Here is a 26,217-nt window from a genome sequence, read left to right on the forward strand (position 1 = left end):
AAATCGCGGCTAAGCACTAGCATGTGGTGTATGAGTGGTATATGCATGCAAACAAGAAGCATGAAAAGCACACACTCTTATCATCAATAACAAGAAATAAGAATTAGGGGATAAGCATGTAGAAATGACGCAAGAAATGTAGTAAGCGTAATGCACATATGAACAAGCGAGTGTATGAACACCAAAATGGAAAACACTAAGTCAAATGTAACACCAAAAATTCATGTGGTTCTTCCATCAAACACTTGGTGTGCATCCCTTTTTATGACAAAAATTGAGAGAAGGGTGACAATGTAACATCCCATAAAGCATCATCAACCATCATAACATACCACATATTGTAAAAGAAAGCAAGTAAGTCAAACCAACTCATCAATGCAAGAGGAATCTCTACTTGTAACACCCATAAGAAAATGAAAAGAAATCAACAAAAATCAACAAACAAAACAAGAAAATTCAACAAACAAAGAAAACATGAATGAAACTAACTAAGAGGAAAAATAAGGGAATATAACTAGGGAAGGGAAAAGGGAAGAAAGAAAACCAAACATGAATAGAAATGAGGAGTACCTTGAGAGGAAGAGGAGAAATGTGGTATGGAAGTGATAGAAAAGGTAGTGAAGAGTAAGAGAGGGGAGAGGAGAGAGAGAGATGTGAGACCGCCGGAGGTGGTGTTTGCCACCGGTGGTGGTGAAGAAGAGGTGGTAGAGATGGTAGAAGGGGATAGAAGTGAAGAAGAAGGGTGATGGTGAGAAAAGAGAAGTGAAATTGAAGAAGAAGGGCGCGCTCTAATCCAATTGATTCGCGGAACTGACGCGAGCGCGCCATGCACGCGTGCACGTGCATAGGTAAAAATCAGTAAGGGCGCAGATGCGCACGGTGCGCGGATGCGTGAAGGGGTGAAATGCGGCTGTGCGCGCGAGCGCCAGGTACGCATGCGCGTGCATATGAGTTGTGCCCTCAGCGCAGGTTGGGCACAACTTTGGCCCAACTCTCAGAAAAAAGTACCAGGAGATGAATTTTCATAATCGACGCGGACGTGCACGGTGCGCTGACGCGTAGATTGGCATGATGGTCGAAGTGCGCGTGAGCTCCTGATGCGCGTACGCGTGAGTCGAGTTAGGCCAGTGGCATAAGATTGGCCCAACTTGGGCACAAGTCTCGGGAAAAATGGCCCAGAATTGCAAAATGTAGTGATGGCGCAGACGCAGCTAGTACGCGTACGCGCACTTTCGCGTAAACGGCCATGGACGCATACGCGAATAGTGCCCGTACGCTTGAAGGTGGTTATGCCCAGGGCCCATAACGGGCCCAAATTTTGCACAACTCTCTGGAAAATTGCCCAGGAGCTGCCAAGGCTTATGGACGCGTACGTGCACAGTATCCCCCCCCCCTTTTTTTTTTTTGAGAACATGAAGAATGCCTAATTGTCATAAATTTAATGGCCAAATAAGCCAAAGAGGCCAAAAACACCCAAAACTTAATACAAAGCCTAAAGAGGGGGTGTTTTTCTACCACACAATTAATTCATTCATTGAAAAATCAATGCAAGTCTTCATGAACACAATAACCAAGGTATTCGCAATTAACTCTAATCAAGTAAGACTATAGCTAAGCAATCGTAAAACAATCAAGAGTGTAAGAACTATATACAAAGGGAAAAAGGATAGATCTCACCATGGTAGGGTGTCTCCCACCTAGCACTTTTGTTTAATGTCCTTAAGTTGGACTTCCATTAGCTCATTGCTCTTTGCCAAGAGGTGCATCTTCCAAAAGGAATACTTCAATCTCCTTGTTGCTCTTCATTTGCTCGCCATGATACAACTTGAGACGGTGCCCGTTGACTTTGAAGATATCCGGTCATGAGGGATGGCGCAAATGGTAAACCCCATAGGGTTCCGCTTTTACTACTTGATATGGGCCTTCCCATTTTGACCTTAGTTTTCCAGGCAACAGTCTCAATCTAGAATTGTAAAGAAGGACTAGATCACCGGCTTTAAATTCTTTACCTCTTATGTTTCTATCATACACGGCTTTCATTTTCTCCTTGTAAAGTCTAGAATTCTCATAAGTTTCAAGCCTCAAACATTCCAACTCCGCTAGTTGTAGATTCCTCTCAACTCCAGCTCCACCCAAACTCGGATTGCAATCCTTGATGGCCCAATACGCCTTGTACTCTATCTCCACCGGTAAGTGGCAAGCTTTGCCATACACCAACCGAAAGGGACTCATGCCAATTGGCGTTTTGTATGCCGTTCGGTAGGCCCATAATGCATCGGTGAGCTGAGCACTCCAATCTTTCCTATTGGGTTTCACAATCCTTTCTAAGTTACATTTAATCTCCCGATTGGAAACCTCAGCTTGGCCGTTTGTTTATGGGTGGTAGGCCGTGGCTACTTTATGTATGATGCTATATTTTCTCATTAGCCCTTCCATTCTCTTATTGCAAAAATAGGAACCTTGGTCGCTCACGATTGCTCGTGGCGACCCAAATCTACAAATGATATTGTTTCTCACAAAAGAAAGGACCATGTTAGCATCATCCGTCTGGGTGGGTATCGCTTCCACCCATTTGGATACATAATCAACGGCAAGTAGAATGTAGAGAAAACCATTAGAATTTAGGAATGGCCCCATGAAGTCGATTCCCCACACATCAAAATCTCACAAAATAGAATGGTTTGTTGGGGGATTTCATCCTTCTTGGAGATATTTTCAAATCTAATGCATTGAGAACAAGAGTTACAGAAATGAGAAGAATCCTTGAAAAGAGTTGGCCACCAAAATCCACAATCTAGGATTTTTCTTGCCGTTCTTTGTGGTCCAAAATGGCCTCCCCCTTCGGAGGAGTGGCAAGCTTCCAAGATTGAGTGGAATTCGGTTTGTGGAATGCACCTCCAAATTACTTGATCCGCCCCACATCTCCAAAGGTATGGGTCATCCCACACATAGTATTTGGATTCGCTCTTTAGCTTATCCCTTTGATGTTTGGAGAGATTAGGAGGAAAGGAGCGAGATACTAAGTAATTGGCGATCGGTGCATACCAAGGAATGGTTTCTGAGATTGCATGCAAGCCCTCAAAGGGAAAAGAATCGTTAATAGGAGTGGTATCACCTTTTGTGTGTTCAAGGTGACTTAAGTGGTCCGCCACTAGGTTTTGCGTACCACTCATATCCTTAATTTCCAAGTCGAATTCTCGCAACAATAAAATCCATCTAATCAATCTCGGTTTGGATTCCTTCTTAGCCAATAAATACTTTAACGCTGCATGATCCGAATACACTACCACCTTTAAACCAAGGAGATATGCTCGGAACTTGTCCAAGGCAAAGACAATGACCAAAAGTTCTTTTTCAGTGGTAGTGTAGTTGGATTGGGCTCCATCTAGTGTTTTTGATGCATAGGCTATGACATATAGATTCTTACCCTCGCGTTGTGCTAATGCAGCTCCCACAGCAAAATTTGAAGCTTCACACATTATTTCAAATGGCCGACTACAATCCGGCCCTCGCACAATGGGAGCTTAGGTCAATGCTACCTTGAGCTTGTCAAAAGCCTACATGCATTCTTTGCTTATATCAAACTCAACATCCTTTTGCAACAACCTTGAGAGAGGCAATGCTACCTTACTAAATTCCTTTATAAACCTTTGATAAAATCTTGCATGTCCAAGGAAAGAGCGGACTTCCCCCTCGGAGAAGGGGTAAGGCAAGCTAGATATAACATTAATCTTCGCCGGATCTACGAAAATTCCATCTTTGGAAACAGTATGTCCTAAAAAAATGCCTTGCTTGACCATGAAATGACACTTCTCAAAATTCAACACAAGGTTGGTTTTAGTACATCTTTCCAAAACTTTTTCAAGATTATCCAAGCAATGATCAAAAGAATCACCATATACCGTGAAGTCATCCATGAATACCTCCATGCATTGCTCTAGAAAATCCGTAAATATGCTCATCATGCACCTTTGGAAAGTTTCCGGTGCATTGCATAAGTCGAATGGCATACGCTTGTAGGCATAAGTTCCGAAAGGGCAAGTAAATGTTATTTTTTCTTGGTCCTCTAGAGCAATGTGTATTTGAAAGTATCCCGAATAGCCATCTAGAAAGCAATAATGGGATTTACCGGATAATCAATCGAGCATTTGATCGATAAACGGAAGTGGAAAATTATCTTTTCTAGTGGCCGAGTTCAACCTTAGGTAGTCTATGCATACTCGCCAAGAGTTTTACACCCGTGTTGCTATGAGCTCCCCGCTTTCATTTTTAATAGTGGTTATCCCGGACTTCTTTGGCACAACTTTAACGGGACTTACCCATTCACTATCCGAAATGGGGTAGATGATGTCTGCCTCGAGTAACCGTGTTACCTTTTTCTTGACAACCTCCAAAATGGTAGGATTTAAGCGCCTTTGAGGTTGTCTCACGGGTCTAGCTTCTTCTTCCAAAAAGATCCGGTGCTCACACACTTGGGGACTTATTCCCACTAGATCTGCCAAACTCTACTCTATTGCCCTTTTGTTCTTCCTCAAAACACATAGCAACTTCTCTTCTTGTTGAGGATTTAGTCCCCTTGCTATGATCATCGGGAACTTGTGGGCTTCATCAAGGAATGAATACTTTAGGTGGGGTGGTAGTGGCTTCAATTCTAGCTTTTGTTCTTGGCTTGCCACTTGAACTTCTTTACTTAGATCTTCACTATCTTCTTCAACCATATGTTTTTTTTCTAGCTTTGCATAATACACTTCGGCCACAATGTTGTCAATTAGATCACACCGGAATATGGAATGGTTCTCAGGTGGTTGCCTCATATCTTCTTCTTGGCTAAAACTTACAACTCTCCTGTCTATCTCGAATGAGTAGTGACGTGGCGGAAAATTGGCGGATTAAGAAATTAATGTAAGAGATACGTTGCAAGTACAGTTCTTAACCAACAAAAATCCGCTTATCAATTTAGAAGGGTTGTCACAAAATTAGAATTAAAATACTGGGAGTATGAATCACAAGCCGTCTCCCAACGAGTTGCACAAAGATGTGCTATTTTATTAATCAGATGTTTTCAAAAATAGTTTTGAGTTTGGTAAATAGGAAATTAAATCAGAGAATTTATGTAATTTAAATAAAAATCTTGACCGGGAGTAGATTAGTCAGAAAGTCTATCCTTGTTGGAGTTCTCCCAAGATTAATTGGTAATTGAAGGTTGTTCTACTTAGTTATCCTTTACCAAGTAGAGGAAAGTCAAGCAAGTTGGAAGTCTATTTCTATTCACAAGTTCTAATCCTCTCCCTTGGGAAGGATTAGTGTTAGTGACTAGAGGGCGATCCAACAATAAACCCAATTACAATTTTACTCTTGAGCATTCCAACTCAAGGTCCTCCTTTCAATCAACTCCCAATCAAGTTATGGAACTACTCGCTCATTATAAATGTAAACTTCACAAAATAAGAAAGGGAAATAAAGAAAGACATGATAAATAATAATAATCAAAGAGACCAATTAAAAATAAAAATAGTTCTTGTATTAATAAATTTTAAAAATAATCTAATAGTAATTCTCAACAAATTAAGGATATGAAAGAATAAGTGACAAGTAAGGAAAACAAACTAGAATGATGAAGTCTTGGCGGAGGTAATAACTCTTCTCAATATCCTGATCCAAAAAAGAAATAAAAATGAAATCCTAAGAACTATGAATGCATAGAGAGAAAACCTAGAGGAGGAGTAAAGTCAGATCTAAAACTAAAAAAAATTATGCGGAATGAATGTCTCTCTCGTCTCTGCATGTTTCCTGGCTCTAATCTGCTTTTCTGGGCCGAAAACTGGGTCAAAACATGGCCCAAAATCGCCCCCAGCAAATTCTGCAGATTCTGCAGATCATGCACGTCACGCGATCGCGTCATCTAGCATTTTGCCTTGCCACGCGTGCGCGTCATCCACGCATTCGCATCACTTGTGCAGTTTCCAATCCATGCGTTCGTGTCAGGCACGCGAGATTTCTCTGTTTCGCACGGTCGCGTGAGCCATGCGTCTGCGTCACTTTTCGCTAGTCATCTCCTTAATTTCTTGTGTTCCTTCCATTTTTGCAAGCCTCCTCTCCAATTTCCAAGTCATTCATGCCTTATAAAGCCTGAAACACGTAACACAGGGATCACGGCATCGAATGGAATAAAGGAGAATTAAAATACATAATTAAAAGTCTCTAGGAAGCAAGTTTTCAACCATGGAGTAATTTTGGGAAGGAATTGTAAATACATGCTAATCATATGAATAAGTGGGTAAAGATTTGATAAAACCACACAATTAAACACAATATAAATCATAAAATAATGGTTTATCAAGTAGGTTCCCAAATGGGCATCCAACTTGAATCTAGAGGTCCTCAAAAATGGCCTCCCAAGTAGGATGGATGATGCCCTCTCGGATTCACTTGGTGGCATCTCAATGATATGGAAATCAATTGGGAATATCAAACTCTTTATGTTGACCAACACATCTTCCGCAATACCCGACACGGTTATTATGCTCTTGTCCGCCAAGACAAACCTAGCCACCGACCGCTTCAACGATGGAAGCTTCAATAGATGATAAATGGAAAGAGGCATAATGCTAACGCATGCACCAAGGTCGCACATACAATCAATGAATTGGACTCCATCAATGACACAAGAGACTAAACAAGGCCCCGAATCAACACATTTTTCTGGAATGGATCCCATCAAAGCCGAAATGGAAGTCCCCAATGGAATGGTTTTCAACTCATGAATTCTATCTTTGTTCATACACAAGTCTTTAAGAAATTTCGCATATTTAGGCACTTGATGTATAGCATCAAAGAGGGGGATAGTTACCTCCACTTTCTTGAACATCTTTACCATTGTTGGGTCAAGTTCCACATGCTTCTTAGCCTTTCTTGCCAATGTAGGAAATGGAATTGGTTGAGCCACTTCCTCTAAGATTTGCTCCTTTCTAGGGACTTTACTCCTTGGTTGAGGGTGTTCATCTTCAACTATCACATGTGATTCCTCCTCCTCTTCAATTTCTTCTATCTCAACTCTATCTTCCTCTTGAGCGACTTTCATTGGACTAGGTACCTTTGGGTCCCTCTCTTTTAATTGAGTTCCGGACCTCAAGGTTACGGCGTTGATGCCACCCTTGGGGTCGAGTAAAGGTTCAGAAGGTATGGCACTAGAGGTTGAGGCTTGAGGAGTGGAAGTAGAAGGTGGCTCCATGCGCGCAATGAGAGCTTGGAGGGTGGAAGTGAGACCATTAAGACTTGAGTTGAGTGTATTTTGGAGTTCTTTTTGTCCTTAGATTATGGACCGGAGTGTGTCATCTTGATTTGGGGAAGTGGAAGGATACGTGATTTGTGGTGCTTAGGGTTCGTTGGGTGGAATTGGTTGTCTATGAGGTGGTATGTAGGTTTGATAGTTCCTTCCTTGATTTGGTTGTTGCTTTGGTGGGTTTTGTGAATAGCGGTTTTGTGGAGTGTTGTTGTTCCACCTTTGGTTGCCTACATTGTTCCTTCCTCCTTGTTGATAATTGTCCCGCCAACTTTGGTTGGAGTTATCCCTCCATCCTTGATTAGAGTTGTTACTCCCTTGGTTATAGTTGCCTCCTTGTTGGGGGTATTGAAGAACTGATGATTGACAGTTTAGAATTCAGAATAAATTCTCGTTGCAAGTATAGTTTCTAAACCAAGCAATCAACCTTTCTTACAAAAGTTTTGGTTGTCACAAGTAATAAACCCCTTTGAAATTGATAACCGAAGTATTTAACCTCGGGTCGTCTTCTCAAAGAATTGCAGGGAGATGTTCTTATTATTGGTTATGAGTCTTGTAAATTGGGGGTTTTGAAAGTGAGGAACAGGTAATTTAAATAACAAGGAAAATAAATTGCAGGAATTAATAAATTAATATCTAATAAAACTCTTGGCAAGGTATGAAAATCAGAAGTCCTATCCTAGTTATCCTCATCAATTGTGATGAGAATTGGATTTTTCTCCCACGTTGTTAACCTCTAACTATGAAGGTAAGTTAAGTGGATGAATTAATTTGAATCTTCAAGTCCTAGTCTTTCCTTGGGAAAGGCTAGAGTTAGTGGAACTCGATTTAATTCTTGAAGAATTCTAATTTTCAGTCAACACCTCGAGTTTGATAACTCAAGCGTCACCAATTATTTAACCAAAGCCAAAAGGAAGAAAATATCTAAATTAAATTAAAAGCATTCATAAATAGAATAAAGCAATTATAAATTTGAAACACATCAAATTAGGTTTAAACATAAATTCAAATCTAACATGGAAAAGTTCATAAAGTAAATTGGGAAAATAAATAAAAGGAATATTGAACCTGTGATTGAAGAAGTTGAAATCCTAAATCCTAAGAGAAATCCTAATCCTAAATCCTAAGAGAGAGGAGAGAACCTCTCTCTCTAAAAACTACATCTAAAACTAAAAATTATGAATTATGAGCTGATGATTATGAATGAATGGATTCCCCCACTTTATAGCCTCTAATCTGTATTTTCTGGGCCGAAAATTGGGTCAAAAATAGCCCAGAAATCGTTAGAAAAGAAATCTGCCACGCTGATCTTTGCCACTGCGACGCGTCCGAGTGGAGCGCGCATTCGCGTCACCTAGCGTCAGGGAAACTATGGCATATTATATATTAAATCGAAGCCCCAGACGTTAGCTTTTCCAACGCAACTGGAACCGCGTCGTTTGGACCTCTGTAGCTCAAGTTATGACCGTTTTAGTGCGAGAGGGTCAGGCTGACAACTTTGCAGTTCCTTCAACTTCTTGTATTCCTTCCACTTTTGCATGCTTCCTTTCTATCCTCCAAGCCATTCCTGCCTTGTAATCTCTGAAAACACTTAACACACATATCAAGGCATCTAATGGTAATGAGAGAGGATTTAATATTAGCAAATATAAGGCCAAAGAAGCATGTTTTCAATCATAGCACAAAATCAGGAAGGAGAATGTAAAACCATGCAAATAGTATGAATAACTGTATGAAAGATTGATAAAATCCACTCAATTGAGCACAAGATAAACCATAAAATAGTGGTTTATCAACCTCCCCACACTTAAACAATAGCATGTCCTCATGCTAAGCTCAAGAGAAGCTATAAAGGAGTGAAGAGGAATGGTAAAATGTATGAAATGCAATCCTATCTATATGAATGCAACTAAATACAAAATGTTTCTACCTACTTGGTGAAAAGTAAATAAACCTTTCAAGAACAAACATGAACTGGATTTCACTAATTCAAATCATAAAAATGAAGTACAAATAGACTTGCAGAAGAAAATAACTCATGAAAGCCGGGAACAAAGAATCGAGCATCGAACCCTCACCGGAAGTATATACACTCTAATCACTCATGTGTTTAAGATTTTGATTCTCTCAATTCTCTACTAACCTTGCTTTCTAAGGCTTTCTCTTCATCTAACAATCAACAAAAATTTAATGCACAGATACACATATCAAGAGGTCTTTTAAGGGTTGTAATAGGGTTAGGGTCAAGGTAGGATTGTATTTGGCCAAGTGGACTAAAATCAAAATTCTTAATTAACTTAAACTTTTTCCACCTAACTTAAGATAATCCATGTAATTACAATGCAAAATCTAACTGCCCATTAACTATGTTTTCCACATATTCATGCATCCGATTTTGAGTACAGTACATATGCATTGCTTTCATCATTTAACTTGGGGCATTTTGTCCCCTTTTACTTATTTGCTCTTTTTCTTTTCTTTTTGTCACTTTTTTTTCTCTATATATATATATTTTTTTTCTTTTCTTTTATTTTTCTCAATGCATATGATTAAATTATTGGATGCATGAATCATGTCCTAAACATTTCTTTCACATTTTCAGAAAATTCTAACATACTCAATTCTCAAACCAAATGTTTCCAAACCCAATTTTCCCACACTTAAATCATAAGCACTCTCACTAGTCTAAGCTAACCAAGGATTCAAATTAAGGACATTATTGTTTTTCGCTTAAAGTTAATGATGTGCTAAAGTAAAGAACAAAGGGGTAAAATAGGCTCAAAATTGGTTTGCAAAGAATAATGAAAAGGGTAAGGCCATATGGGTATGTAAGCTCAGTGAAATAAAGGCCTCAATCATGTAAGTGTATGCATACATCAAATAATGGAAATATACAATTAAGCAAGACAAAAATCACAATTTTAGAGAGAACAACACACACCAAAAATAAAATTTTTGTTGATAAAATGCAACCAATCAAATAGGCTCAAAATCTCACTGGTTTTGTGTGTTCAAGCTCTAAACCATGTTCCAGTATAATATTTCTTCAAACAAGTTTAACATTAAATTTTATTCAAATTAGTGAAATGCTCTAAAAGGTTTCTTGAAAAAGAAAATATTACTTCAACCAAGCAGTAACTAAATGCGTAAAATCAAACAAACATACAATCAAATATGCAAATGCAACAATGAACAAACAAAGAAAATAGAGTATTGGTGTTGAAAAGAAGGTAACTAACCCCTAGATGTCGGTATCGACCTCCCCACACTTAAAGATTGCACCGTCCTCGGTGCATGCTAAGATGTGCAAGTGGATGGGGGTTGTGGTTCCTCAGCTGGGGCTCTTTTTGTTCCTTTCCTTGCCGGTGGTTTGGGAGTAGCTTTCTCTTTACCCTTCTTGGTGGCCATCCTGAAAAGGGAAAAAGAAAGTAACTTTTAAAGCTAGGGGTTAGAGCAAGGAAGAGAGTGGGAAACGTGGTAATCAATGCACAATAAAGAAGAATGATGTTAACACATGGTCATGACTACATGTGAAAAGTTCATCAATGGAAATATAGCAAGTGCATGTAATGACAATTAAATGCAAGATGTTTATTGGCATGCTGGCAAAGGCATGAGTAGCATAGATCAAGCATTCAATGTCCAAGTTAGATTACTAGGTCTTTCAAACTAACAACAAGTTTGTAATAATAATTATATTTAAATAATATAATATAAAAAGGATTTTGTGAAAAGCAAGCATTTAGAGTAGTAGAATAAAAGAAATCTAAAAATAGTGCAGAATGCCATATGGGCTTTTTCACAAACACACAGCAAGCATGGTAAATAAGCTATTGAAAGTATTAAATTGAACATGCAAGCAACCCTTTAAAAAGTAATATATAATTGTCAAACAATTCCTTTAATAATCCACAAAAATATACAAAATAATGACCCAAATAAATTTCTAACACCAATGAAAATAATGCAATCAATGAAAGTATGCAAATAAATTAAAATAAAATAAAAAGAAAAATAAGAAGAATGAGAAAGGAAAGAAGGGAAGAAAAAGTAAGGAAGAAAGGAGGGAGGAAAAATTAGGATTGGGGAAGAAAAGATAAGATTTTTGGCAGATTAGGTTAAGTTGTGCTGCGCAAGCGACGCGGACGCGTGGGGTACGCGTTCGCGCGGATGGCGCTTAGAGGAGTCGATGCGGTCGCGTCGGTCACGCGGACGCGTGACTCATTTTGTGCTACTGGCACGAGGGCAGCCTCGCGCTCGCACAACTCTCTGTTCAAAATGCATTATTGCCAAATTCCAGGGTGACGCGGTCGTGTGGTTGACGCGATCGCGTGAATGGCCACACTTCCAAAAGGACGCGGACTCGTGGGTGACGCGTTCGTGTGGTGGGGCTTGTGCTGCTAGCACCATTCCAGCCCCACTCCATCATAACTCTCTGCCATACACCCCTTTTACGTCGATTTGTTGGAGCACGCGTTCGCGTGGGTGACGCGGACGTATGGGAGGCTATTTTTCCAAATGACGCGGACGCGTTAGCGACGCGGTCGCGTGGATCAATTTGTACGAAAGGCACGCCTCCAGCCACGCTCTCGCGTGACTCTCTGTTCAATTTTCTTTTCTTCCCAATGCATTGGTGATGCTGTCGCGTCGCGTGCGATTTTTTTTTATACATGAAAAATGCAGAATACAATGCTAATATGAATGTTATGCAAAACTCCAGGTTCAATACAATAAAATAAAATAAAACTCTAAAACTAAATAAAAATGAAAAAGGAACGATCATACCATGGTGGGTTGTCTCCCACCTAGCACTTTTAGTTAAAGTCCTTAAGTTGGACATTTGATGAGCTTCCTATTATGGTGGCTTGTGCTTGAATTCATCCAGAAATCTCCACCAATATTTGGAATTCCAGTAGCCTCCGGAATCCCAAACTAGGCGCAGAAAGCCTTCAAGTATGTTGAAGCAAGTGACAAGGCCCCAAGAGTGTTGATTGCCAGAATGAATTCCGGGGTCCCAAATCTTGATTTTGCACCCGTCTTCTTGTTGATCATTATGATTCCATCTGGGTAGCAAGCAATCTGAACTCTCACTAAAGCGGCCAAACAACTTCCAGACCCATTCAGTTGAGCTTTACACCAACCCTTGCATTTAAACTTTGAGCGCACAACCATGTTGAACCTTGCTTGACAACTCCAACCACTAACCATCTTCCTCTTACTCTTAATGCCACAAAGAGCTCTAAGTTGACCATCCGTCTCCAGTAGCCCATATTCAAGTGGAATTAGAAAGCTAGGGGGTATGAATTTTACCCACTTGAATGTTGTGAAGGATGATGGCAACTTAGGGGGAGGTATTTCTAACGAATTTGCAGGCTCCACTCCCTTGTGCTCTTCTCTGACAACTTTCACCTCTTTGCAAGTTTCTTCAATATTAACCTCTTCTTCTTGGTAGCTTTCTTCAATGTTGAGGAGGTGGGTCATAGGTATATGATGGGGGTCCACCATATCTATCATCTTGGTATGCACCTTGGAATGGCTCTTGACTATAGCAGTTAGGTGGGTGTTGGTTGTCACGGAAGGGTCCACCATAACTATTGTTTCGACATGCATTGTGAAATGGTCGTGGTCTATGGTATCTTGGAGGGTGTTGTTGCCTAAAGGGTTGATCAGATCCTCGTGGCTCCTTTCATCTCTGATTGTTTTGACCTTGATGCATGTTCCTGTTATAATTTCCATTCCTTGCAACAGCATTGGAACCAAACTCAAAGCGAGAGGGGTGAGAACTCATAATAGTAAATAAAAATTCAAAAAACAAAAATAAAAACAAATTGAAATTAAAAGGTTATTGAAATTTAAATTTTGAAATTTTGAATTTTAAATTTTTGAAATTTAAATTTTAAAATTTGAAATTTGAAAATTTGAAATTTAAATATTGAAATTTAATTTTTGAAATAAGATAAGATTTTGAAAAAGATATGATTTTTTGAAAAAGATTTAAATTTTGAAATTTAAATTTTTGAAATTTTGAAATTTTGAAATTTGAGATTTGAATTTTAAATTTTTAAATTTTTTAATTTAATGAGGAAAGGGAAAAACAATAAAATGACACCAAACTTAAAATTTTTAGATCAAAACGAAGAAAACAACTAAGAACAACTTGAAGGTCAAGATGAACACGAAGAAAAACTTGAAGATCAAGATGAACACCAAGAACAAATTTTTGAAAAATTTTTAATAACTAAATAAAAACCAATAACCTCTTAATTTTACGAAAAAGCAAAAATAAAAACAAAAAATAAAAACAAAAAAACAAGCAAAAAGCAAATATTTACAATAACCAATAATAAGGCAAACGTTTGCAATTCCCCGGCAATGGCGCCATTTTTGAAGAACTGATGATTTACGGTTTAGAATTCAGAATAAATTCTCGTTGCAAGTATAGTTTCTAAACCAAGCAATCAACCTTTCATACAAAAATTTTGGTTGTCACAAGTAACAAACCCCTTTGAAATTGATAACCGAAGTATTTAACCTCGGGTCGTCTTCTCAAAGAATTGAAGGGAGGTGTTCTTATTATTGGTTATGAGTCTTGTAAATTGGGGGTTTTGAAAGTGAGGAACAGGTAATTTAAATAACAAGGAAAATAAATTGCAGGAACTAATAAATTAATATCTAATAAAATTCTTGGTAAGGTATGAAAATCAGAAGTCCTATCCTAGTTATCCTTATCAATTGTGATGAGAATTGGATTTTTCTCCCACCTTGTTAACCTCTAACTATGAAGGTAAGTTAAGTGGATGAATTAATTTGAATCCTCAAGTCCTAGTCTTTCCTTGGGAAAGGCTAGAGTTAGTGGAACTCGATTTAATTCTTGAAGAATTCCAATTTTCAGTCAACACCTCGAGTTTGATAACTCAAGCATCACCAATTATTTAACCAAAGCCAAAAGGAAGAAAATATCTAAATTAAATTAAAAGTATTCATAAATAGAATAAAGCAATTATAAATCTGAAACACATCAAATTACGTTTAAACATAAATTCAAATCTAACATGGAAAAGTTCATAAAATAAATTGGGAAAATAAATAAAAGGAACATTGAACCTGTGATTGAAGAAGTTGAAATCCTAAATCCTAAGAGAAATCCTAATCCTAAATCCTAAGAGAGAAGAGAGAACCTCTCTCTCTAAAAACTACATCTAAAACTAAAAATTTTGAATTATGAGTTGATGATTATGGATGAATGGATTCTCCCACTTTATAGCCTCTAATCTGTGTTTTCTGAGCCGAAAACTGGGTCAAAAACAGCTCAGAAATCGCTGGAGAAGAAATCTGCCACGCTGATTTTTGCCACTGCAATGCGTTCGTGTTGCCTAGGGTCATGGAAACTATGGCATATTATATATCAAATCGAAGCCCCAGACGTTATCTTTCCAACGCAAGTGGAACTGCATCGTTTGGACTTTTGTAGCTCAAGTTATGACCATTTTAGTGCGAGAGGGTCAGGCTGATAGCTTTGCAGTTCCTTCAACTTCTTGTATTCCTTCCACTTTTGCATGCTTCCTTTCTATCCTCCAAGCCATTCCTGTCCTGTAATCTCTGAAAACACTTAACACACATATCAAGGCATCTAATGGTAATGAGAGAGGATTTAATATTAGGAAATATAAGACCAAAGAAGCATATTTTCAATCATAGCACAAAATCAGGAAGGAGAATGTAAAACCATGCAAATAGTATGAATAAGTGTATGAAAGATTGATAAAATCCACTCAATTGAGCACAAGATAAACCATAAAATAGTGATTTATCAGGTATGCTTGGTTATAATTGCTCCCTTGGTTATGGTATCCTTGATTAGCACGTTCATAGTAGGAGCAATCATAAAAGTTGTGGGTAGCCGCTAGAGTGTTATCTTCTTGGAGACTTGGACATTCATCCGTGTAGTGGGAGTAGCATGAGAAAATGCCACACACTTTTTGGGAGACCAATTGTTGGTATTGTTGCTTTTGAGGAGAGGGTGAGTGTTGTTGGGGTGGAGGTTGTTGTTGATTCACTTGAAGTTGCTTTAGAAGACTTGTCATCTCACACAATGTCTTAGTAAGGGTAGCGGTCTCACCACTAGAGGAGACTTCATTCATGGCCTTTGGGCGGTTCACTCTCCGTCTAGCATGTTGAGTAGACTCGGCCAAGTCGGTAATTAGTTGCCATGCCTCCTCCACCGTCCTATACTTTGACAAAGAACCATTGCTTGAAGCATCCAACAAATTCTTATCTTGCTCCCTCATGCCTTGGCACACATAGCTAAGCAATACTTGAGTGGAAATCATGTGGTTAGGACATGAGTTAAGAAGTTTACGAAATTGCTCCCAATATTCATATAAAGTTTCCATTTCACCTTGTACAATACAAGAGATCTCCTTCCTTAGCTTGTCCGTCATTTCCACGGGCATGAATTTATCAAGGAATTCTCTTCTAAGCAAGTCCCAATCGGACACAACATTACTAGGCAAGGTATAAAATCACTCCTTGGCTCTTCCCTCAAGAGAGAAAGGGAAGGCAAACAACCATATAGCCACTTCATCGGAACCTTCCCGCCTAGTAGTCGAGCATACACCATGAAAGTCCTTGAGGTGTCTAATTGGATCTTGTGCGGGAAGTCTATGGAACTTTGGTAAGAGATTGATGAGAGTGGTCTTGAGTTGAAAGTTTGCATTCAAGATGGGATGAAGCACATGATGAGGTTTGAGAACAAAATTCGGTGCACCCGCTTCCTTGAGAGTAACTCTCCTTGGAGTGGCCATGTTGTCAAAACCTAGATCAAAAGAAGAACTATTAGTAGTATCAACGGAAAAGTAATTAGTGCCTTTGTTGGATGACGATGATATGGTTGGTAAATTAGTAAGAACCTTTTCACCTTCCTCAAAGGCTAACCGCCTCCGAGCTTGCCTAATATGAAGCAAAGTTCTTTAAATTTCCGAATCAAATGGTACTAAGCTCGGATTTGGTAGTGAACGCATCATACAATGAAGGAGATAAGAAGCTCATGACATCAATTGGTATCTAAGCAAAAACTAATCCTAACTAGCGATTAAACATACAAACAATCAAGAGAGAAATGCAAGTATTCACATATTAACATATTCACACTAACCAATAGAATGGTACGCATAAGCAAATTCCCGGCAACAACACCATTTTGATGAACCGAATATTCTTATGCCGGTTAGAAATTAGTAATGAATTCAATCGTAGTATAGTCTAACCAACACGCAAATATCGCATTAAACAATTCTAGAATCTATGACCGAGAGTGTTGATCCCGGGTCGTTCTCCCTAGGAATTATCTTAGAATGCACATCTTTGATTAGGAAAGCTTTTGTGGTTTTTGAGAGTTGGTGCAAGAATGTAAGCTAACAAAAGCAAACGACAATTAATTGAGATAAAGGCCTTGGCTAAGGGTAAGCATTGAAAGTTCCATCATTATAGCTTCCTTCAATTATGATAAGAATTGATTATTGCTTCACTTAGTTAACCTCCTAACAATGGAGGAAAGTCAAGTGAGAGTAACTAACTTGAGTCACAAGTCCTAGTCTCAACCTAGGGAAGTCTAGCTTTAGTGCACTCCAAGTCAATTCGCAACTCTCAATTCTAATCTACAATTGATATCCACTATTCAAGTGTCTCTAATAACTCAACCCCTACGCCAAGTAAGAGAAATCTACTCCATAGCTAGGGTTGTCATTATCACAAACAATTGGTAGGCAATCATAGAAGGCGTGATGTAATTGAGAGAAGAAAATTGAATTAAAGCTATCTAATCCACACAATCATCAACAATCAAGCAATTGAATGAAATGACATAATTCATTAATCCAAATCCAAAGTAACAAAATCAAATCAAATCTAGATCTAAGAAATTGAATCAAAAGAACATCAATTAAGAGTAGAAGAAGAGTAGATCTATGAATTGGCAATGGATCTCACCAAGAAATCCAAGGAGAATTATAATGGAAGAAGTGAAATTTTAGAGAGAAGTTGGAGTTTCTCTCTCTAAAAATAAAATGTAACTAACTCTCTAAAATATCTCCCATTATGACTAATTGTCCTAACACTCCTAACCCTTGGTCTTCTTAAGATTTTCCCTCCAAAATTCTGCTCCAAAATAGGGCATAGGACTCATTGAAATTGCTGGTCACGTATATTGATTAAAAAATCATGTGCGTCCATCGACGCGTACGCGCACGGCACGCGTACGCGTCCCTGGGGTCTTTTTTGCGATCTGCGCGCAGGCGTATGGTGCGCGCGAGCGTCATAAGAAATATGGCCCAGCCATATAAGTGTGCCGGCTCCTCGCTCGGCTCCACTGTGCTGGCTCTGGGTGTATGCATCCACGCGTATGCGCACGGTGCGCGTGCGTGTGCATGTGCAAACTTCAAATCTTTAATTTATTCCATGCTCCTTCCATTCATGCATGCTTTCTTCACTCCTCTTAGCCATTTTTGCCCTATAACTTCTGAAACCACTTAACAAACGGATCAAGGCATCAAATGGTAATAGAGGAGGATTACAATATATCAATTTTGATGCAAATGAAGCATATTTTTATCTATGAGGCAAAATGGGAAAAAGAACACAAAATCACGCAGTTTTATATGAATAAGTGTGGAAGATTATTGATAAAACTCTTAAATCTATGCATGATAAACCCTAAAAATGGGGTTTATCAAGTCACTTAAGGAAAATAAAGTAAAATAAAATAAAAAAAAAACTAAGACTAAAACGGAACGATCATACCATGGTGGGTTGTCTCCCACCTAGCACTTTGCTTTTACGCCCTTAAGTTGGATGGTCTTCAGGCTCATTCTGCTACTGTTGGTGGTTCTTCCAAGAGGAAAACCTCTAGCTCTTTGTGATCCTTCATCTTCTCACCATGATAAAGCTTTAGGCGATGTCCATTGACCTTGATGAATTTGGAGCTAGAAGGATGACGCAGGTGAAAAACTCCGTATGGCTCTACCTTTTCTACTCTGTAGGGACCTTCCCATCTTGATCTCAGTTTACCTGGCATGAGCCTCAGTCTGGAGTTATAAAGAAGAACTAACTCTCCTGGTCTGAGCTCTCTCCTCTTTATGTGCTTGTCATGGACAGCCTTCATCTTCTCTTTGTATCGCCTGGATTTGTCATATGCTTCTAGGCGAAGTTTCTTTAATTCTGCTAGTTGCAGCTTTCTTTCAGCACCAGCTTCCTCAAAATTCATGTTGCATTCCCTTACAGTCCATAAAGCCTTGTGTTCCACCTCTACTGGAAGGTAGCAAGCCTTTCCGTACACTAAGCGAAAGGGGCTCATCCCAATGGGTGTCTTGTATGCTGTTCTATATGCCCAGAGTGCATCTTGTAGCCTGGCACTCCAATCCTTCCTATGAGGCTTTACTATCTTCTCCATAATGTATTTTATTTCTCTATTAGATACTTCTGCTTGTCCATTGGTCTGGGGATGATAAGCTGTTGCTACTTTGTGAACAATCCCATGCTTCTTTAGTAATCCTGCTAATCTCCTGTTACAAAAGTGAGTGCCTTGATCACTCATGATTGCTGGTGGTGATCCAAAGCGACAGATAATATGGTTTCTAACAAAGGAAACAACAATGTTAGCATCATCAGTATGGGTAGGAATTGCTTCCACCCATTTAGAGACATAATGATGCCAGGGCATTTTATCCAGTTTCACTGACCTTTTCTTTACTGTTTTTAGGGTAGTTTCATGCCTTTTCTTAGAAAATAAGCTAGTTTTGGGTAGATATTCACTTACATCTTGATTCAAGCATACATTGTGCACCTTACATGATTTCATGAGGATTTTGCATGAATTATATGATAAATTGGATGATGCATGACTCATGACTTGGACTAGAACTTTGATGCATTTTGTTGCTTGATTTCAGGACAAAGGAAGCAAAGAAGAACCACATTAGCTGTCACGTTAGTCCCACTAACGTGACCTCTAACGTGGAATGGGTGCTAACTTGGAAAGTTAATGAGAAAGGTAATCGCCAATAACGCCCTCGAAGCCATCATAAGCCCACATTAAGAGTCACGTTAACTAAGTTAACGTGAACTCTAACGTGGAAAAATAAAATAAGGCCAACGTTAGTGACACTCCCCTTTGTCACTAACGTTGGACCAAGCTCATAATTGGCCACGTTAGTTGCCACGTTAACTTAGTTAACGTGGCTTCTAACGTTAAGAAGCAAAAGGAAAGTCAACGTTAGTGACATTCACCTTTGTTACTAACGTTGGCCAAGCTTCCATAAGCCACATTAACTCCCACGTTAACTTAGTTAACGTGGAAGCTAACTTGGAGAGAGCAATTGGTCGCCAACGTTAGTGACACTTACCTTTGTCACTAACGTTGGGGTGAACCACCAAGAGCCACCATGAGCAACGTTAACTCCCACGTTAACTTAGTTAACGTGGAAGCTAACGTGGATAAAGAGATTAGGAGCCAACGTTAGTGACACTCACCTTTGTCACTAACGTTGGAGATGGCTAGCATGACTACGTTAGAAGCCACGTTAACCTAGTTAACGTGGACTTTAACGTGAAAAATAGGGGCACATTGGAACGTTAGTGACAAAGGTAATTGTCACTAACATTCTCGAAGGATTGGCAAGCTTACGTTAAGAGCCACGTTAACTAAGTTAACGTGGACTCTAACGTAGGGAAGGGGGAAGCTTATCAACGTTATTGGGAAAGGTAAGTCCCAATAATGTGTGCGAATGACCAAGAGGCAACGTTAGTGGTAACGTTTGTGCCACTAACATTGAGGTTAACGTGGCTCATACTTGGGTGAGCAACGTTAGTGAAAAAGGTGATTGTCACTAACGTTCTCGAACCCACACTTTCACTTAACGTTAACACCACTAACGTCCTGAGCTAAAAGTCCCCACCTACTTCACACTTTCTCTGTGCAAGCAAAGCTAAGCCCAATAAAGAAGATAACTGCTTCAAACTCAGGATCCAAAGGCCCATACCCAAGACTTGAAGAGCCAACTAGAAGATCGGAAGAGTAGTATATATAGGAGTAGCTTTGAATTAGTTAGGGAGCTGGGAAACTTTAGGGAGCCTTTGGGCATAGAACTACTCTCTGTATTTACTTTTTCTAGACTTATAGTTTTACTTTCAGCATGTATTCTCCATCTTTGTTTTCATTTTCCAGAGCTATGAACAACTAAACCCCTTTCATTGGGTTAGGGAGCTCTGTTGTAATTTGGTGGATCAATTTTAGTTTTCATTCTCCTTCTTCTATCTTTTCTCTTGATTTTACTAGAAAGCTTTCGATCTTCATCCAATTGGGTAGTTATCTTGGAAAAGAAGCTATTCATACTTGGATCTCTTCTGAACCTTGAAAGAGGAATGAAGGGATCATGCTAGAAATGCTTTCTCATGCTGGACCAAATTGGGTTTGGATGGATATGTGACTATAATCTTTCCAACACTTGATTTGGGAAATGTATGTGGTATAATCAGTGATCATACTTTATCTCTTCTCATGAGCAATTGACTAAGGAATTGGCTATTGACCAAGATTTGAGAGATTAAATTACAAGGAATTGTAATTCGATCACTTAAGATTGCCACGGAGATCAATGAATGCATTGATTGAGGAAGAGATGAAAATAAACTTGATCCGGAGAATGCAACATCTCCTGAGCCCAATGAATTTCCCATTTCTGATCTTACCCATTCTCTTTAATTTCTGCCATTTACTTTTATGAGCAATTGCCCCATTCCCATTTAAGATTCTGCAATTTACTTTCCGCCTGGTATGCGAAATTGTTACTCAGGTTGTGAATTATTGTTCGAAATTGATTCCCTAGCGATGGCACCAAAAACGGATGCACAGAACGATGGTCTAAATATATCTTCACAACTTCGCATAACTAACCAGCAAGTGCACTGGGTCATCCAAGTAATAAACCTTACGTGAGTAAGGGTAGATCCCACGGAGATTGTTGGTATGAAGCAAGCTATGGTCACCTTGTAAATCTCAGTCAGGCGGATATAAAATAGTTATGGAGTTTTCGAAATTAATAATAAAAGAAGGATAGAAATACTTATGTAAATCATTGGTGAGAATTTCAGATAAGCGTATGGAGATGCATTCGTTCCTCTGAACCTCCGCTTTCCTACTGTCTTCATCCAATCAGTCTTACTCCTTTCTATGGCTGGCTTTATGCAAGGGCATCACCGTTGTCAGTGGCTACATCTCCTCCTCTTGTGAAAATGGCCCAAGATGCCCTGTCATGGCACGGCTAATCATCTGAGGTTCCCGATCATGCTGGAATAGGATTCACCCTCCTTTTGCGTCTGTCACTACGCCCAGCACTCGCGAGTTTGAAGCTCGTCACAGTCATTCAATCATTGAATCCTACTCGGAATACCACAGACAAAGTTTAGACTTTCTGGATTCTCTTGAATGCTGCCATCATTCTAGCTTACACCACCAAGATTCCGATTAAGAGATCTAAGAGACACTCATTCAATCTAAGGTAGAACGGAAGTGGTTATCAGGCACACGTTCATAGGGAATGATGATGATTGTCACGTTCATCACATTCAGGTTGAAGTACGAATGAATATCTTAGAAGCGAAATAAGATGAATTGAATAGAAAACAGTAGTACTTTGCATTAATCTTTGAGGAATAGCAGAGCTCCACACCTTAATCTATGTAGTGTAGAAACTCTACCGTTAAAAATACATAAGTGAAAGGTCCAGGCATGGCCGAATGGCCAGCCCCCAAAACGAGATCACAGGATCCAAATACAATCCAGGATGTCTAATACAATAGTAAAAGGTCCTATTTATAATAAACTAGCTACTAGAGTTTACAGAAGTAAGTAATTGATGCATAAATCCACTTCTGGGGCCCACTTGGTGTGTGCTTGGGCTGAGCTTGAATGTTACACGTGTAGAGGCTCTTTCTGGAGTTGAACGCCAGGTTGTAACGTATTTCTGGCGTTCAACTCTGGTTTGTGACTTGTTTCTGGCGTTTAACTCCAGACAGCAGCGTAGAACTGGCGTTCAACGCCCTTTTACATCATCTAAACTCGGCCAAAGTATGGACTATTATACATCGCTGAAAAGCCCTGGATGTCTACTTTCCAACACAATTGGAAGCGCGCCATTTTGAGTTCTGTAGCTCCAGAAAATATACTTTGAGTGCAGGGAGGTCAGAATCCAACAACATCAACAGTCCTTCTTCAACCTCTGAATCTGATTTTTGCTCAAGTCCCTCAATTTCAGCCAGAAAATACTTGAAATCACAGAAAAACACACAAACTCATAGTAAAGTCCAGAAATGTGAATTTAACATAAAAACTAGTGAAAACATCCCTAAAAGTAACTAGATCCTACTAAAAACATACTAAAAACAATGCCAAAAAGCGTACAAATTATCCGCTTATCACAACACCAAACTTAAATTGTTGCTTGTCCCCAAGCAACTGAAAATCAAATAGGATAAAAAGAAGAGAATATACTATAAATTCCAAACTATCAATGAAACATAGCTCCAATTAAATGAGCAGGACTTATAGCTTTTTTGCCTCTTGAATAGTTTTGGCATCTCACTTTATCCATTGAGGTTCAGAATGATTGGCATCTATAGGAACTCAGAGTTCAGATAGTGTTATTGATTCTCCTAGTTCAGTATAATGATTCTTGAACACAGCTATTTTATGAGTCTTGGCCGTGGCCCTAAGCACTTTGTTTTCCAGTTTTACCACCGGATACATAAATGCCACAGACACATAATTGGGTGAACCTTTTCAGATTGTGACTCAGCTTTGCTAAAGTCCCCAATTAGAGGTGTCCAGGGTTCTTAAGCACACTCTTTTTTTGCTTTGGACCTTGACTTTAACCGCTCAGTCTCAAGTTTTCACTTGACACCTACACACCACAAGCACATGGTTAGGGACAGCTTGGTTTAGCCGCTTAGACCAGGATTTTATTCCTTTAGGCCCTCCTATCCACTGATGCTCAAAGCCTTGGGATCCTTTTTATTTGCCCTTGCCTTTTGGTTTTAAGGGTTATTGGCTTTTTGCTCTTGCCTCTTGGTTTTAAGAGCTTTTGGCTTTTTCTGCTTGCTTTTTCTACTTTTTTTTTTCGCCTATTATTATTTTTTTCTGCAAGCATTGTTCTTTGCTGCTTTTTCTTGCTTCAAGAATCATTTTTATGATTTTTCAGATTATCAAATAACATGTCTCCTTGTCATCATTCTTTCAAGAGCCAACATATTTAACATTCTTAAACAACAACTTCAAAAGACATATGCACTGTTCAAGCATACATTCAAAAAACAAGAAGCATTGTCACCACATCAATATAATTAAACTAAGTTCAAGGATAAATTCGAAACTCATGTACTTCTTGTTCTTTTGAATTAAAACAGTTTTTTATTTAAGAGAGGTGATGGATTCATAGGACATTCATAACTTTAAGACATAGTTACTAACTACTAATGATCATGTAATGAAGACACAAACATAGATAAGCACTTAACATAGAAAACGAAAAATAGAGAATGTAAGAACAAGGAATGAGTCCACCTTAGTGACGGTGGCGTTTCCTTCTTGAGGAACCAATGATGTCCTTGAGCTCTTCTATGTCTCTTCCTTGTCTTTGTTGCTCCTCCCTCATTGCTTTTTGGTCTTCTCTTATTTCATGATGGATGATGGAGTGCTCTTGATGTTCCACCCTTAGTTGTCCCATGTTGGAACTTAATTCTCCTAGGGAGGTGTTGATTTTCTCCCAATAGTTTTGTGGAGGAAAATGCAGATGAGGCATCTCCGGGATCTCATGGTGATGAGCTTCCTGCGCCTCTTGAGCTCCATGAATGGGCTCTCTTGCTTGCTCCATCTTTTTCTTAGTGATGGGCTTCTCTTCCTCAATATGAATGTCTCCTTCTATGGAAGCTCCAGCTGAGTAACATAGATAGCAGATAAGATGAGGAAAAGCTAGCCTTGCCCCAGGAGAGGGCTTTTCGGCTATTTTGTAGAGTTCAAGGGAGATGACTTCATGAACCTCTACTTCTTCTCCAATCATGATGCTATAGATCATGATGGCCCGATCCACAGTAACTTCAGATCGGTTGCTAGTGGGGATGATGGAGCGTTGGATAAACTCCAACCATCCTCTAGCCACAGGCTTGAGGTCCAATCTTCTTAGCTGAACCGGCTTGCCTTTGGAGTCAATCTTCCATTGAGCTCCTTCTACACATATGTCCATGAGGACTTGGTCCAACCTTTGATCAAAGTTGACTCTCCTTGTGTAGGGGCGTGCGTTCTCTTTCATGTTTGGCAAGTTGAACGCCAACCTCACATTTTCCAGACTAAAATCTAAGTATTTCCCCCGAACCATGGTTAGATAATTCTTTGGGTTCGGGTTCTTACTTTGATCATGGTTCCTAGTGATCCATGCATTGGCATAGAACTCTTGAACCATTAAGATGCCGACTTGTTGGATGGGGTTTGTTAGAACTTCCCAACCTCTTCTTTGGATTTCATGTCGGATCTCCGGATACTCATTTCTCTTGAGCTTGAAAGGGACCTCGGGGATCACCTTCTTCTTGGCCACAACATCATAGAAGTGGTCTTGATGGGCTTTGGAGATGAACCTTTCCATCTCCCATGACTCGGAGGTGGAAGCTTTTGTCTTCCCTTTCCCTTTTCTAGAGGATTCTCCGGTCTTAGGTGCCATCAATGGTAATGGAAAAACAAAAAGCTTATGCTTTTACCACACCAAACTTAGAATATTGCTCGCCCTCGAGCAAGAAAAGAAAGAATTAGATGAAGAAGAAGAAGAAAAGATGGAGAAGAGGGGGGGAGGTGTGTTTCGGCCAAGAAGAGAAGAGAGGGTTGTGTTGTGTGAAAATGAGGAAGAATGGAAGGCTTTATATAGGGAAGGGAGAGGGGGTTAAGTTTCGGCCATATAGGGTGGGTTTGGGTGGGAAATTGATTTTGAATTTTGAAGGTAGGTGGAGTTTATGAGGTAGGTTTATGGGGAAGAGTGGATAGATGTGAGTGGTGAAGAGGTGATGGGGAAGAAAGATTGAGGTGATTGGTGAAGGGTTTTGGGGAAGAGTGTTTATGAGATTGTGTGAAAAAGGGGTGAGAAGAAGTGAGTGGAGGTAGGTGGGGATCCTGTGGGGTCCACAGATCCTGAGGTGTTCAAGGATTTACAACCTTGCACCAAATTAGGCATGTAAAATGCCCTTGCACACAACTCTGGGCGTTCAGCGCCAGGTTGGTGCTTGTTCTGGGCGTTGAACGCCCATTTGTAGCCTATTTCTGGCGTTGAACGCCAGAACCATGCTTGTTCTGGGCGTTCAGCGCCAGCTCTCCTCCAGGGTGCATTTCTGGCGTTCAAACGCCCAGATGCTGCCCATTTCTGGCGTTCAGCGCCAGAACCATGCTCTGTTCTGGCGTTGAACGCCCAAAACATGCTTCTTACTGGTGTTTAAGCACCAGTAAGGTCTTCCTCCAAGGTGTGATTTTTCTTCTGCTGTTTTTGATTCCGTTTTCAATTTTTATATTTATTTTATGACTCCACATGATCATGAACCTAATTAAACATGAAGAACAAAAATAAAATTAGATAATTAAACATTGGGTTGCCTCCCAACAAGCGCTTCTTTAATGTCAATAGCTTGACAGTGGGCTCTCATGGAGCCTCACAGATGTGCAGAGTTCTGTTGAGACCTCCCAACACCAAACTTAAGGTTTGGATATGGGGGTTTGACACCAAATTTAGAGTTTGGTTGTGGATGTGCAGAGCTCCACACCTTAATCTATGGAGTGTAGAAACTCTACCGTTAAAAATACATAAGTGAAAGGTCCAGGCATGGCCGAATGGCCAGCCCCCAAAACGAGA

At 39.6% G+C, this 26,217-nt stretch overlaps 1 protein-coding gene across 1 annotated transcript; it reads right to left on the bottom strand.

The window, feature by feature from the left end:
- Positions 1–1,860: 1,860 nt before the first annotated feature.
- Positions 1,861–2,232, bottom strand: LOC112785919 (uncharacterized). The gene has a single exon (XM_025829342.1). The coding sequence runs from the start codon at positions 2,230–2,232 to the stop codon at positions 1,861–1,863; it is 372 nt and encodes a 123-aa protein (XP_025685127.1).
- Positions 2,233–26,217: the final 23,985 nt, after the last annotated feature.

This window comes from Arachis hypogaea, chromosome 20 (assembly GCF_003086295.3).
Source record: "Arachis hypogaea cultivar Tifrunner chromosome 20, arahy.Tifrunner.gnm2.J5K5, whole genome shotgun sequence".
NCBI classification, from domain to species: domain Eukaryota; kingdom Viridiplantae; phylum Streptophyta; class Magnoliopsida; order Fabales; family Fabaceae; genus Arachis; species Arachis hypogaea.